The following is a 16,257-nucleotide window of genomic DNA, read 5'->3' as shown; positions in this document are numbered from 1 at the left end:
GCCATCCAGTTATTTTAGCCGGGCAGGCTAAAATGATAGGTCGTGCTTTTTACAGTACTACGGCTTCCACAGATGACATTTTTTAATGGATTTTTTGTCAAAGCACTTAAGATATTCATTGCTATCGGGATGTTAAGAGCATTCCATGGGATATAACAAAAAGTGTATCTCGAGCCGGTTTCTCAAACGTACCTACTCCACCTTTAAGTACTTTTTTAAATGACTTTTACATGAGTATTTGCTACTTTGTACTTCTCCCCCACGACAATTCAGAGGTAAATTGTGTACTTTTACTCCACAGCATTTATTTGTTCCCTTTAATTGCTTTACAGATTTTGATAAATGGTGTGAAATATAATCAACACTTTAATCAGACATTATTACACCTGGAGAAAATTCACAAGCCCTGCTACACAAAGGAATGGAAACTAGCTTTCCCTTTACCAGCGTCGATAACACTTTAATGCATCAATCATTATCAAACATATCATATTATTCTGAAATGGGCCAATCTGCACAATAAGTATTTTGTGTACTCTAAGTATATGTTGATGCTAATACTTTGTACTTTTACTTGAGTAACATTTTGAATGCAGGACTTTTACTTTTATCAGTGCAATCATGCTCTTTGGTACAATATATGACTTCTTCCACCTCTGGATGTTGACACAGCAACACAAGTTTAGTTTAATAAGTGTAGGTCTTGTTTGATGTTGTTCTAGGTGTGCAAATGAACATCTTAACAGTTAATCAAATTCCTCAAAAAAACGTAAGTGAAGTGAACGTGGGCTTTGGGAAGTTATGCTCCTGTAAACCAGTCTATGCTGTAAACCCAAGCTCTTGGAGAGCAGCGTCCGTCGGTTGCCATACTGACGGCTGCTTCCTGGTCAGTGGCGGGGACGGGGTCGTCCCATGGTTTGTCCATCTATTTATACCATACTCCTCTTAATACGGAGCCCTCTACAGCTGCCAGTGTGACTACATTTGGAGCGACAGTCCGGTGGGGACTGCGGCGCAGTGCATGTAAGTACTGAATTCTTCATTTATGTCTAATTTTACAGCCCACAATGTAACCAGGCACCAACTACGACCAAGTTCTGAACATGTTATCACAAGCCACTCATTTCGATCACTGAACTGTTGTTTGTTTTGTCTGTCTGTTGAAGTTGGGCATTGGTCATGGGAGTGATGGTGTACAGTGACTCTGAGCTTGTGTGTTCACAGTGTTATGGAGTATTGTCTAAAGTCTAAACATGATATAGAGGTGGGGACGATTTGTCAGTAATGCCCGCACATGTTTCACGCGCAATTTACGCACGAGTTACTACGGAAAGTTCAAGAATCTTTAACCTTATGTGTGTGTATCACTGTTTTTAAATTGTTTCCCTTTTGGTTGAATCCTTTATGTGTTTGCAATGTGAATGACTGTAAACAGCCGTAGTTAAATAATTTAAAAGTAGTCTGTTGACATTCATAATATACATTAATCCCTAAAAAGCATGCAGCCAAAACACGTTCGAGGATGTAGGCAACTGTTATGTGCCTGGAAATTAAATTGTGATTTTAATACATTTGGAAATGTTCTCCATCCCTTGTTATTCTCAATCCATTTGAAATATAAGCAGTGGCTATTTGTTGGAGTATTTTATCACACATAAACAAAAAACTGACACAGATCAGCTGTTAGTGTGCTACAACCCGCTGAGGTAGTGGATCATGGTGATTGCATTAGGCTTTCCTTACTCTGCCCTGGCAAATGCCTTTATTGTATAAGGCTTAAGGACAATGCATTGCTATGTGTAAACCTATCCAGAAGCAAACATTTCACTGCCACAACACATGCCATCTGTTAATGGAGAGTCAGTTTAAGTGTGAAAGAAGGGCCTCTCAGAATGTATCCCTGATTTATGGTGCTCCATGGGGGGGGGTTTCGTGCAGGTAGCCCATGACAGGTGTAATTGGTCGGAGGCTTATTCTTGGATAGCCTTTTAATCAGGTTTACTCTGCTGCTGCGGGACACGGAGGTCCTCTAGTTATGCAACATCTGACATGTCTGCCCTTTGAGTTAAACCAGTCTGGTGGCCTGTACAAAATATCCTGAAAAGCCTGTAATAGGGCTGGAACTGACAATTAAACTAAACGATAATACATCTTCCAATTCTTTTCTTATTGATAAATAAAATGTCAGAAAATAGTGAAACATGTTCAACCCAGTTTCTCAAAGTCCAATGTGATGTATTTAGATGTCTTATTTTATCATCCACAACTTAAAGATATTACATAAAACAGAACAACATTGCATTTCTCAAAATGTTCATCAAATTAAAGTATTGTTATTTATATTGCCAATGCTTTTTCTATCAATCGACCAATCAATCAGTCAACTAAATAGTGGCTTCTCTAGTCTATAATGTTACACTGTTGTTTGAGTTGTGTGAGTTAGTGGAGAATGGCTCCTGTGTGCTCATCCACCGGCTTTATTTCAGAGCTAGTGTTGTTGGATTAGAAGCCCATGATCCCCCGTTGAGCCTCCATGGCATTCTCCCCTCCAATTGACAATCCTCTAGCTTGTCACATGACTTTTTGCTCTTTAAACAAGCGTGGCCACCAGCAAAAGCATAAATGGGTGTGGCGTCGGTGGGACTTGGGCAGCTCGTGGCTTTGCTCTCTCTGGGTCCTGACAGGGAGGTGAGTTCTCCTGTTCTAGGTTGGCTGACGACGACAGTGTTTGTTTTAAAGCACTTGCACACGTGTTTAGGAGTTATAACACAGATGCTCATAACGCAAATCTTTGAGCTACTTCTCCTGATGTTGGGATCACTGAAACGTACAGTTCAGCTCATTAAAGCTCTCTGTGGCGTCCTCATTTTGGACTGACAATGTCTGCAAATGTGGCCTTCAGTTTATTAAATAGGACATTATATCTATAAAGTTTGGTTGTTTCTGATAGATTAAAGTCAGGCCTGATGAGTAATTATGCAGTCTTTAATCTTATCTCTCTTTAATTCTCTCGAGCAATCTAAGAAAAGCAGAAATCATGATTAAATGAACTTGCATCATTTACTTTGTCAACTTTGCTGCCACCAGAAGCATTCGGCCCTGCTGCAGATCTATCTGCTGTACTAAGTCCGAGGCTCACGTTTTTGTTCTGGCTCCATTGTGCTTCCTTCATCAGGAATGCTGACATCCACAGTTTTGAAAAGCAAAGAGACACATATGCAAACACTCAATTATGTTTGAACATATTTGTGAGCCACATAGTCATTCATTTGTGAACATATGATGGTAAGCTGCTGCCTTTAAATGGAAATTGAATCATATCATTACTATTTATATGTGGCTTACTGCCTTATGCTTTGTTTGTGTTATTTATTCACTTCCAGGCAACCATGATGTAGCCAACAGGGACTTTTTTTGTCACTTCTCTCTGTGCGTGTTGCCAAGTCATGTAAGTCAGATTGAATATGTATTTAAACAAATTTTGATCCAATCATTTTCGACAGATAAAACTCTGTATTGACACACAACAGACAAACTGTCTATGTGGCATGTTAGATAAAATTTGAACAGGAAAACTGACTTGTTGGGCTTGAGTTACATCCAGGGTTGTGGAAAAGACCAGAAAGTGTGCAGTGCCATCGAGGCCAGGACCCAGAGTGGAGCTGAGCTGCTGAGGTGTTGAGTTTCAGTGCAAGGGGAGATTCCTGCTTGGCACTGCAGGCTGGTACAGGTCATCTTACATGGACTGTACAAGAGGAGAGAAGAGGATGCACTCTTACAAAGTCAATGTATAAAGAAGGCTAGGAAGATATCAACAGAATAACCAAGAAAGGGATGTCAATGTGTGGCTTCTGACCGTTTGATCTGTGTTTTTGTTTGCTTGTTCCTTTTACAGGAGCAATGTCTCACCCACCAAGGAACAACATTGTCTGCAACCTCTGATTGGTTGGCTCTCAGCAAAGAAAGTCAATAGGTCCAATGGAATCTGAATCGCCATTTCACTGGAGAAAAGTTTGACTCTGGTTTGTTAAAAAGTGGAAAAAAGCAACCCATCTGTTTTTATATGCTTTTTGAATAACTCGAGGCGAAGAGAGTCAACTGAATCATCCTGAGGGACATGGACACCATGGAGAACCTAGTCCTGGAGCCCAGATCAGAGCGGATCGCTCGCTACAAAGCAGAGAGGAGGCGAGAACTGGCTGAGCGCTTCGGCAACCTGGAGGAGCTACCTACCAAGTGGGTGAGGAGGGATGGGAAAGAGGTCCACGACCCAGAGACCCACAACCAGAGAGGAACTTTAGACTCAGATGGCCTCAGTGAAAGAGTTAACGGCAGGACGCGCAGGGTTACTAACGGAATAGAGGAGTCCAACCACTTGAAGAGGTGAGTTATTACTGCACAAATGGATGAGTCGATTGAGTGTGATACCATAGATTTCACCAATTTAAACCAAATCCAAGAGCGATTTTTCTTGTTAAATACAAATCAAATATCTGAATTCATGTCTGTTTACTGATACACACATTTTAGGTGCATACAATATTTATTTTAAAATAAAAAAATTAAAAAACCATTAAGTTGACCCTTCAGAATCAGGACACGGCTGTAGAAATCTGTAAATTATGATAATGAATAACTGAAATCGTTAGATGCAGCACATTGTTGGAGTCTGTACAGTTTTCTGGAGCTTGATGTGGAAGGGAGCAGGTGTGAAAGGCTTAATTTGTCACGACAGCAATAAAGCAACGGGTCTACTTCCTAACCCTATGACACCTCGACATCAGTACAAACTGTAGGTGTTGTACTGAAATAGAACAATGGATAGTTAGCAAGTATTTTGGTAACAGTGTGCGGCTTCATTCACTGAGGAAAAGTCTAACCTGATCAGTGACAAAAAAGTACTTGTGTGTAGCTGTACAAGATAGATGTGGGACACTTGATCTACCTGTGTACTTTATGCCAAATATGCAAACAAGTGGACTTTCTTTATCGGAAGCTGATCCACTTAGCTTTGTTTCAGATTCTCACAGAAACTTGGGTTGAATAAGACTTCAAATGGGTCTTACTTTAAGACTCAAAAGAATGAGACTGTTTATTGGGAAGTGTTTTAAATAGTAACTTTTTTATTTAAAATGCTTGTGTTTTGAGCATATGACTGGATGAATGAGATTTGGATTATAGTGCAATAGTTGTATGAAAGTTAATGAGCAAGAAGAACAACATTTCCCTCCAAAAATTCAGGTTAACATGCGGTTAGCTATTGGTCAACAAATTATCATATTGGGGGTAAAATGATCATTTAGGTAAAAGTAGATTGTGAGAGATCAAATACATGCTAAATGTATTTATCAAACATTTAAAATCAAACTTTTCTTTTTTAGAATGTAACACATTGGAATATGATAAAAATTGGTCCGCTACTTACCAGCGACCTTTCAGCAGCTTCAGATCCTTGACTTCACCAGTTGCTCTACGGACTTTGTTTCTAATTAAAACTGAGAGGTCTAAATCTGTGGGTCACAGCTGGGAGTTAAAGAGCCAGTCTGATGCTTCTTTTGTATTTGATTGGTACCCTTCCAGCCTGACACTGGGTACTTTTCCTTTGAACTTGCACTATGGAACAGAGACTGGGAACGTCTTCAGTGTCAGAATGCACAACATTGCACCTTTCTCTGTTGGAGCTGCACATTTTTGTTTGTGTTCTCTTGACAGTAAAGGTTTGGTTGTATTGTTGTTTCTGAGAGCGTTCCCCACACCTGCATCCTCAACTCCTTCCCCCCCTACTCCCGCCCCCTCCAGGCAGGGTTCCCCGGGCTCTGCCAGCATGCTGGGTGGGGAGGGGCACCCCGTCCCTGTTGGACTCGATGCCCCGCAGCTCCACACTTGGGTGTCGGTGGGCCAGTTGAGAAGTTCTCTTCTGCAGCAGACTGGGAACGGAGAGCAGAAAGTGTAGGGTCGCCTGCATGAGTGTGGTCCAGACTGTCACTGTCAGCCTGTGGCCATTTTTACCTCAACATCTTCTTCCTTCCCTCCTCCTGCTCTGTTCCCGTGGGTACCAGTTGCCCTGACGTTGGGCGGTCCACCTCCTCTTTGGATCTGGCTGTAAAGCCTGGCTCTGAGGGGGGGCGGCGACGCACCCGGCGTTACCTCCCCAGCGGGTCAGGCGGGGGTCGCAAGACCAGCGAGCGCTTCAGGACACAGCCGATCACAGCCAATGAGATGGAGGAGAGCAGCGGGTAGGGGCTGTGTGCTGTGGTGCAACGTTTGGCAACTGGTTTGGTTTTCACAAAGAAGATTCTGTTTGCAGTGTTTTGTGCCTTTTACACTGTTAAATTGTATTTTTAGTCTTGTATGTTTTTAACAGAGACATATGTTAAGGATTTACATTTCAGGAGGGCAAAAAGAAGTGTAAAAGGTGGATTTGCAAATGGTTAAGGACTTGGGGGTTTTAGGGTTTAATGGTGGGGATGTTAAGATGATGCCCAATAGAATTGAATGGTGGGACCAGTTGGCTATTCTCTCTACTATATAGTGTGGCTGTGTTCTGGGTACAGAATTGATTTTTTACTCTGAGGATGAAGTTGCTCTGTTCCTGCATTTGAGATCGATTTGTATAATACTTGTATATTGACTTCCTTTATTACTTTATTAAATATAACAAAAGACCAACTTTTTCCATGAATCATTTATCAGTTTCTCTTAAGAATTTTCTCCACATTTTGCTGATATCATTTAAAAATGTGGTTTTACCATTTGCCAGTGAAGTGTATGCCATCTGGCAACCTTGAATAATATTCAGACAATTGCTGATGGTTTTTGATTTATATCTGCTTCTCACTAATACAAATGCAGTCACACTTGAGGTTTGACAGCTGCAGCACCTTTACATATATGTCCACGGGTGGTGTGGTTTGCATGTGTTTGTCCTCCTTCATGACCTCCACAGTGTTGATCTACCGAGCATGCAAATATGACACAGTATCTTGCTTGTTTGAAGCTGCATACTGAAGCACAAAGACATGTATTGTGAGCCCGCAGCTAGATCTGAAATGAAACACATGCATAGGAGCTGGAGTTTTTAAGTCCACATAATTTCCCTGTTTGTTTTTCACCTGTTGAATTCATTCTTTACCTCTTCTCACCCTTCTAGGGGGTTGGACGCAGAGGAAGAGGAGAATTGCAAAGGTGACGCTGTGTTCCTGCCTGGCTTTAATCATACAGTTTGTTATTGTCTTTGGAGACAAACGGCTTTTGTCTGCTAAGCTGGTACACTGGTGGCAATGTGATACAGAGAGGGAGAAGGTCAGAGTATCACAACACTGGTCACCACTGACAACGCAATGATGTGAACATAATGATGGAAGGAGGAAAAAGTTAAGGGGCAACAAAAGAAGACCAGAAAAACCTGTGATTCTCTTCACAAGCTTCTTACAAAGCAAACATTTAGAGCGTGCATCCAACTTGCACAGTTGCTTCCACAAACTAATATAACAGCTCATGAATCAGGTTATATTTTTAGGCTTGCAATATTTAAACTCCTCTTTGATGACAGATTTACGTCCCACTAAAACGATTTTAGCAGTGGAGCAATGCTATGGCAGTCTCTCTCTTTACCTCACCATAAAACCTTACAAGCACGTTTTACAAAGATCGACCTACTGAGAATTCACAGCACGTCTGCGGAATCAAGCAGGCAATGTAAATCTAGCTTTATATGCTACTGGGATTCATTTCAGGCCATACGTCTTCTGCCTTCCACTGTGCAGTGGATTGAATCCCCAAATTCAACAAAAGTTAGGGATTTACCAAGTCTCACCGTTTCCTGTTGGAATACTTAAAAACTCTATTTTATAATGCTAAAGTGTACACAACATTCAAATGACAATATGTCAAGAAATGGGGATAAAATGTGTTTAATAATACCTTTCAGGTATTTTATATACAGTTGGAGAGTTTCCTATTTCCTGACCTAGTGGTCTGGCCCCTTTAAAAACTCACAAGATGAGGGGTTATGAGATAATTAATGGGGTAGCAAAGAAAGACCTTTTGCCAACTTAAAAAAAGAAAACCTTTATCTAATCTTTGCTTCTTTTTGTGCTAAATATTGGATAGTTTTTGCTCCAAAAAGTGGTATTGTATTATCCTTTCTTATTTTGTGCAACCGTGATATGAAATTTGACTAGTCACTATTGCTATTTGATAAGTATAGTAAAAAGTTGTTTGTAGAGTAGAGGAATTGACAAATAATTTTGTAAAATACCTCACATTTAATAATCTACTAAATTAGTTTCCACCTTTTTAAGAATCATCACGTGTAAATTACATAATGTAATTTGTGAGGATTTCGATGCCTGTTTGATCACCAGTGCTGCTCATTGCTGACATATTGCGTCTGAACAGTGTGATGGATGGCAACTGTTAATGACTGAATTATATCTCTTTATTCTCCCAGCTGATGTGAAAACAGATGACAGAGCCAAAATGAGTGTGGCAGCCAAGATGTCTTTGTTTAAAGTGAGTCTATACCCTGAAACCAGATCTGTATTGCTGCTCAGGACCTGCTCAATTCCTTTTATGTTACATGCTGTTTGTCCTATTGCAACAATCTCCCCGTAGCTATTCACTGCTCCTCAATCAAATGTGCAAGGCGAAGATTGAGCTGAATAATGTAAGATTTTCTGAAAGTTACTCATGACAATCAAGCATAGACAAACTTGTCTTTCCTGAATGGCTTACCTTACAGTATGTAACTGTCTACTGACATTTGTAAAATGCAATATCCTATATTAGATTAAAACTACCATAGCTCAGTTAAGAAGTTGGGGGGGAAATGTATAGAACAGCTAAGGGAATGCTACACTTATCATCCTCCGCTGCTCACCTTACAGTCTGAGAATCATGGTGAGCCAGCGCTGAGCATGCAGAACACAACCTGAACATGCTGATAGATATGAACGGTGAAACAGGTGCAGTGATGCTACAGTTTGTAAAGAAAGACTGTAGGTGTAATGTAGTGTAATGAAAACACAGTTGTTGTCTCTACACAGAAGAGCAAACACCTTTTGGATTTTCATTTCAACAGTTGCATTCTCCGTTTCTAGAATTAACCCTTCTTCAACATTGCCATAGCCATGGAGCTTCAGGTGAAAATGTGCCAGACACTGTATTACTATTAGCAACCATGGCAGAGGTGTGTATAATTAGCCTGCTAGCCTGTGAAGGCAGGCTGAGGTAACTGAAGCAGGCAGCAGAGCTCTGGTTACACTGCGACCAGCTGAGCTAGCTGGCATTCTATCCATGTAGCCAGCACGCTCCACCTTACAGCGAGCTGCCTTATCCACTAGCTATCTGACCCCCTCCCTCCATTTGTCCATACAAATAGAACAGGAGACATCTGCAGGGGAGAGTTTTCACTGACATGTTTGTGCCCTGTTTGACCTATATGGTCAGATGTTGTGGGTGATATTAACACGTTTCCTCCTCCTCTGTAGGAGCTGGAGAAATCAGCTGCCCCCGAGGCCTCGGCCTTCCTGAAGCCTCGCTCAGGCAGCGTCTCTCATGAGCGCAGGACGCGCCGTGGCAACGATCATCGCTTCCTTACTCAGCCAATCACCTGTGAGGAAATCGTGGCAATCAGGTGGGGAAGCTTAGTGGTCAGATGGAGATTTTAGCTTCATTTCTAGGAATACAAATGCCATACAGAGGCATGTTTCTTGGCCATTTGGTTGGATTCAAAACACTTTTATGCAACTCAACTCCACTTTATTTATCATACAATGATGCAACCCAAAGCAACAGGCTACACAGATAACTTTATAGCCAACTTTAGATATCTGTTCCATTGCTGTTTCTATTAGCCAAGCAATTTGGAAATGATCTACGTGTTAACTATTGTCATCAAATCCCATAAAGTACACCAAAACAAAAAATGACAGGATCATATAAACTGTAAAGTACTGAAGAGGACAAGTCACTGTTTCTTCAAGTTTGTGTGTGTGTGGCATAAAGGTTGAGAATCAGTCTAGGGAGCAAATAAGGTCACAAATATTTGTTAAATAATATAAGTGTCCAACTATGTTCATAGTTATAAAGGAACATGTCACCAAGTACAACAGTGTGACCCTCTGATGTAGTTTTGGTAGAATGTGAACAATGGATCTTTGCGGCACTTACTGTATGTAATAGATGCATCAGCCATTGGCTATTCAGGCAATACTTGTTAACAAGATGAAATCACTCTTGGCTTTAGTCTTTATGTTTACTCGTGTTTCCCCACAGCGCCCCCAAACCAGTGGAGCCCCAGTCTGCGCCGGCTGAGGCGGTGGAGGATGCTGATGAGAGCTCCAAGCTGAGCATGAGTGAGAAGCTGGCACTCTTCAACAAACTGTCCCTCACAGGGAAGCAGGAGGGCGGCCCCGCTGACGGGCCCCCAGAGAGACGGAGGCAGAAGGGGGCCAGGTACCGCACACAGCCCATCACTGTGGAGGAGGTCAGCCTGGTGAGTACACAGACCTTCAATTCTCAAAACTAAATAAAACGTGAAAATGAAAGAATGTGCTTTTGAAGAAGACAGTTGTGACTTTTAAGCTTCAAAATGTGTAAATATTTAGAGAAAAAGTCTGAAACATGTGTCTTTGTCATTTTATCTATTTACACACATAAGCACAACAACCATTATACAAAGTCCTACTAAATTTCTTGCCCTGATGAAAGTTTTCTACTGTGTATTTAAATTTGAACAATGATCTATACCTGTGTCTCACCCTTGTGTCGTGTCTCTTTTCAGCTCCAGAAAGGCCCCGTTCAGCTTCCTGCCTTCTCTTTGTCCCCTCATCTGTCCGACAGACAGCAGGACTCGTCTGTCAATCTGAAACCCAGTGAGCTACGCCTCTCCCAGCCAAGTCCTGACTCCGGCCCCGTGTCTGGAGAGGGTCTGCAGCTGCACGACTCTGAGCCCGTCCTGAGAGGAATCCTGAAGAAGAGCTGCTCCGGAGGCTCCGAGTGGAGCAGGGCGACCTGCCATGAACAGAATGGTGGAGGTTGTGAAGATGCAGGAGCACAAGGGAGGATGGAGAGCACAGAGCGGCAGGAAGTGCCTGCAGCCCCACGGAGAGAGAGGCGCCAGGCTCCAGGTGTGGAGGGGGGCTCGCTGCCTGCCGCTCCCTGGAGGCAGAGGGCTCGCACCAGAAGGGAAACCATTGCCTGTACACCGATAAGAGCTGTGCCAGAGCAGGACGCTGCGCAGGGGGAGAGGGGGGGCCAGACAGAGCTGCAGGAGCAGCTGCTCTCCTCTGTGGAGCACCGCTCAGATACTACTGGGAGAGTTCTGTGAGTATCTGAATGTGCTGATACATGCCTCTTTATAAGAACAAATATTTAATTTTGCAAAAGTTCATCAACTTACTAGCCAATGCAACTTGAGCTATCTTGATATGTTTAAAATGGCTTGCAGGGATTTCTTTAAAATAAAGAAAATATAAGAAAGTTTATATTACAGGTCTGCACATTGCACATCTTACTTTAAACATTGGTTGTTGACTTAATTTTGTGAAATGATTTCTGTCTTTACATTTTAGCAGAGAAACAAATATGTTACGGTTCAAGCCTGCTCTGTTTGTTACATCTAAATATAAGAACAGCTTACTTTTACATTTGCATCATAATATATTAAGTGGCAGCTTAAGCCATAGACCAGAAACCAATTATTGACAATTTCTGTCTTTTAACTGAACTCATTTACAAAATAACATCATCATATTTTAAGTGGAGACATTGGCTTTTTCACTGTTTTAGTGTTACAAGTACTGAATTAATTTAAACTAAACTTAAGAGAGGGTAGGCTGGTACAGACATTATTTTTGTAGGGCAAACCAATAAAATACTGTAATGTTAAATAAAGGAACAATTTTGTTAAATAAAGGCACAATTTATATATATATATATATATATATATATATTTATATCTATCCATTTACTGTTGTAAACAACACGTTTGTCCTCCACTGTTCTATGTTTTATATTCTGTATATCTGATGTGACCAAAAGGCAGCAGAATGAGGAGCAGAGTGAGAGGAGGAGGATGAATGAAGAAACCCCAGCCGTGGGACATGTTGAGGTCACACTGCTAGATGGCAACAGTAACCTGCAGGAGTCCACCAACACCAGCAGAAGAAAGGTAAGAAACTACAATGATTTCCTTCACATTGTAAATGTATTGGCCTGCGATGTCTTCAGTATGTAGAATGACACTCACAATGGATAAAAGCACAGCTGCAGAATTAACAGCTGCTGCACCTGTTGTCTGTTAATGGGAAACTCTTTGCCCCTCAATAATCTCTAATCCTATGGAGCCAGCGGGCTTCAGACTGTCAGCAGTGAAAAAATCCCATTTTTGTATTTGCTGATACAAATCCCAATATGTTTATTTACACTGCTATCAAGTATTGCCATGCAGTGACAGTATTACAAAACTGCAATCCTACAACTCAATTTTATGCACAGGAATTACATTTACTTCGACTCATTTTGACACAAACACAACGTTTTTGCAACATCAGTATAGTGCACGTTTGTAGTCCAACATTCACAGTACTTTTTTATTTTAGGTTCCCAGCTTATGTTCTGTCAAATAGGGAAATGATCCCGTCCCACAGTGCTTGTTTCAGATGATATAACCAAACATCAGCTGTCGGCAAACACCTTGTCACTTCAATGGTTGTCTAAAACACATGCTGCTGTCATGCCATGTCATGTTATAGAAAAGCAACACTTGTTGTTGAGGGAGATTCGGCCCAGGGCGCAGAGCGACACCTGCAGTAACTGTTTTTTTCATGTTTTGTTGTTGCACATATACACTTATAAAAAGACAGTAAGAATTTAAGAAAAGTTTGAACCTTGCGCAGGAGAATTAAAATGCAAAAGTCCCGTTGTTGATAATAATAATCATACAACAAAAAATAAAGAATCAAAAGACAAAAATACAGATTGCATAATTCGTCAAAGTTAAAACATCCAATGTAGTTGTAATTAAAAGTCAACATGCATATCAATGAAATTCATGAAGTGATATCTTTGCTAATGAAAGTCCACTCAACGTTTTCTGTGAAATTATCCGTGAAAGGAGCATCGAGATGTTTGCAGAAAGCGGCATGTAGAGGTTGTTGGGTTCACTCTCCTTGCCATCCTCAAATCCATAATGAGAAGAGGCCGCCTGTTAGATCGGTGTGTTTGTCATTCCAATGAAACCAGATATAGCATCTCTTAGCAACAGTGCTATGCATATGGTAGGTGCTAAATGTCTTGAGATCAGACTGAAGTCACTGGGATATCTCTCCAGACTACCAAGTGTTTATGAACTGAGAAGAGTTTGACTGTCTCGGGCATTATGTGGAATGTACACAGACTAAATGTTGACCCTTTTATAACCTTATCATCTCACAATGCTGACAGCACGTGTGTGTTCATATACTGTATTTTGGTGTTTTAAATGTATTGTTCGTTCTGTTTCTGTTTTTTAATTGTACTCTTCTAGCAACACTTTAATTTGTTTGTTCTACCCCTCTGTTCCCCCACACTGCCCTCTGCAGGAAGAGACAGAACACCTTCATGTGGACGGTGTCACCCCTCAGTGCTGGGTGAATCTTCATCTGATGCTTTTAAGATCCTTCTAAATCTCCATTATGAAGATTATATTCATTACTAATTTGACCATAGCTTTAGCCTGCCCGTCTCTCTTCTAATTCCTCTTCTCTCCCAGGATCCCGTCTTTGCTTCTGTCTTTTCTAGCAGTACCCCCCAATATATCATGTGTTTCAATCAGGTAATTGTTTGCATGGCAGATAATTCGACGCCTTTTTTCGGGTTTGCAGTGTTTTGTATGCGTGAAACGTTTTTGTCCTCACACAGTTTCACACTATGACACTGTGATTTTGATAGATGATGTGTGAAGTTTCACTCATGCTAACGAGATAAGTCTGCCACCTGCGGAGTGTTTCTTTAGTTAAATAAATCATCCTTTTTCTGTAATGTAACATCACGGCTCTCAGTGGCTGTCACACTTGTGTCATACCCTTTTTTTTCCAACCTGCAACAATATTGGAAAAAAGTTTTGCTAAAAAAGTAACCGAGCTTCATTTAATATTAAAGTAATTTTTTTCATAACTTCTGCTGCTCAAATAGAGTTTTTACACATAAGCAGTCTCTCCTGCTATGATACTGATATGTTTCTTTGTTTACCATCACATTTTTGACAATGCACATGCACGTCTCCAAAGGGGTCTCTCACCACTTTCCTATAATTAAAACTAACCTGTTACCTGCATTCTCTATTTAATTCATCTTCAGACAAATTTGTCTTTTGAGGCACAAGAAGTCTCCTCTCCTACCAAGGTTCCGATTCAGCCTCAGCGGAGACGGAAGGTGACACAGGCTGAAGTTTTCTTTAAATCTTAAAGTTTATTTTAATATATAGACAAGCTTGACATCTGTTTTTCATGATGCCCAGGTTAATGGAGTTGAGGATGAGAATGGCGAAGACGAGGACATGAATACAGAGCAGGAAAGGAAAGAGAAAAATGCCGGATGTTTAGCCCAGAGAGGTGAGTTTATCTGGTTTACTCTTTATCTGTGACTCTATCTCAGGAGGATTGTATATCTGACTCCTGCTCTCTGTGCGTACTCCCTGTTAGGATCTCCAGAATCAGACAGAAATGAAACCTCTCATTACAAAGGACTCTCTGAAGCTCCAACACACACATGTTTTGAGACCTTTCCTGTTAGAACAAACTATTTAGAGAAATCTATTTCCTCAACAGAAATCTCCCTGCAGCCTTTAACAGAGTTTGAAGGTAAGATCATATAAACTAAAGGCTTATAAATATATGTTCATAAAGTCATTACAAGCACACAAACAAGTATTTTTTGTCCTGTGCGCCCGCAGATCCACAGGGCTCTCGGCTCTCGGTGTCTCCACATAAGGTGAGGGAGGAGACGCCTGTGGATGAATCAAACGCTGATGGAGGTTCCTACAGAGATCAGTCAGCTCCCTCGGCCTGTGCCCCCCCACCTTGTGGAGACGCTGCTGCCGCAGAGAGTGAGCAGGACCTCGGCGTCCTCTGCCAGACCAACGCACCCATGTGAGCTGGTTTTACTGCAGATTGTAAGATTGTTGGCCTTTCTTATCGCTGTAATTTGGAAATCTGACATAGTCAGGGATGTGCTCGACGGGCCCATCTGATTGTAGGTATTTTGTTTTTAAATAATAATCATCTAGAGAATGCTATGGTCTCTGACAGGTATGCAAATTAGATTGATTGAATTAATTTTTTTCCTATAATTTAACTTATGAGCTTTAAAAATCTTGTTGCAAAAAAACAAAAATGATGAGGTGTGTCTAAAAGGTTTGATTATTACGTGCCCGCTGCAGTGGCCTAATGTTATGTTGACAATATTACATTTGGAATATTATGGTATTATTTAAAGGACAAAACTGATTTTTTTTTTGTATTAACGCTCTGTAGAAGTCCTACATAATGATTGCATGTGAATCAAATGGATACTATTTTTGGTTTCAGGTTTTCTAAAACACCTAATTGTTTGTTTTTACATTGAGTCATGTCTATGTTTTTTAATTCAGCGTTGCTTATTGAATTTCACATTAGTTTTCTATTTGAACTCCCGGCCAATAAACTTATCATCATGATTGGTTTATTTAGATGTAGTTTATGTGCAGAATCCATCTTGGATTTCAACTTCTCTAAGTTCGTTATATTTTAAAAAGTATAGCTATTTGCAGGTTACTCCCAACAAGGATAGGACACTTGTGGAACACACTTAAATAATAATAATAACTGAGCAGCTTTTTACATTCTGGCTGTGAGAAAGATTATGTCAAAGTTTAATGACGCATCAATAACTAATCAATATAATAACTGAATTCTTATATATGTGTGTGGTGTGCAGACTGACATCGGCAGTAGCGAAGCACAGGCGGTCGGTGCGTCCTTCCCGCCGTACGCAGGGCTCCAGAAACCCTCTGAGGGCCCTGGCCGCCCGGGAGGACATCCGGCAGGACTACATGGGGGAGAGAGTGGACTCAGCGTCTGAAGAGAGCAACCAATCAGAGAAGAGTGAGTGGGGATATTACACTCTCTTTAGTCTTTAGGCAAGGCAAGGCGAGGCAAGTTTATTTATATAGCACCTTTCAACACTAGGCAATTCAAAGTGCTTGAAGACATTAAGCATTAAGAAATAGTGCCG

General features: G+C 41.0%; 1 protein-coding gene across 11 annotated transcripts in view; it reads left to right on the top strand.

Annotated features, from left to right (window-relative positions):
- Positions 1–864: 864 nt before the first annotated feature.
- svilc (supervillin c) overlaps positions 865–16,257 on the top strand; it is a 24,352-nt gene continuing 8,959 nt past the window's right edge. For 2 of the 11 annotated variants that reach the window (XM_034219883.1, XM_034219877.1), the window contains exons 1-16: positions 865–1,023; positions 3,896–4,383; positions 6,060–6,236; positions 7,151–7,185; positions 8,453–8,514; positions 9,492–9,637; positions 10,279–10,498; positions 10,787–11,328; positions 12,046–12,175; positions 13,587–13,634; positions 13,757–13,819; positions 14,344–14,418; positions 14,504–14,597; positions 14,688–14,846; positions 14,939–15,134; positions 15,961–16,127. In XM_034219883.1, coding sequence (XP_034075774.1) covers positions 4,118–4,383; positions 6,060–6,236; positions 7,151–7,185; positions 8,453–8,514; positions 9,492–9,637; positions 10,279–10,498; positions 10,787–11,328; positions 12,046–12,175; positions 13,587–13,634; positions 13,757–13,819; positions 14,344–14,418; positions 14,504–14,597; positions 14,688–14,846; positions 14,939–15,134; positions 15,961–16,127 — 2,380 coding nt within the window. In that variant the 5' untranslated portion in view covers positions 865–1,023; positions 3,896–4,117. Of the gene's footprint in view, positions 1,024–2,630; positions 2,689–3,175; positions 3,286–3,383; positions 3,449–3,895; positions 4,384–5,799; positions 5,950–6,059; positions 6,237–7,150; positions 7,186–8,452; positions 8,515–9,491; positions 9,638–10,278; positions 10,499–10,786; positions 11,329–12,045; positions 12,176–13,586; positions 13,635–13,756; positions 13,820–14,343; positions 14,419–14,503; positions 14,598–14,687; positions 14,847–14,938; positions 15,135–15,960; positions 16,128–16,257 lie in introns of those variants that run through there. The other 9 variants (XM_034219879.1, XM_034219878.1, XM_034219887.1 and 6 more) reach the window with 9 other exon arrangements.

This window comes from Gymnodraco acuticeps, unplaced genomic scaffold (genome assembly GCF_902827175.1).
Source record: "Gymnodraco acuticeps unplaced genomic scaffold, fGymAcu1.1, whole genome shotgun sequence".
Classification (NCBI taxonomy): domain Eukaryota; kingdom Metazoa; phylum Chordata; class Actinopteri; order Perciformes; family Bathydraconidae; genus Gymnodraco; species Gymnodraco acuticeps.
The sequence above is the reverse complement of the archived record's forward strand: the minus strand, read 5'-3'. Positions and strand labels throughout refer to the sequence as shown.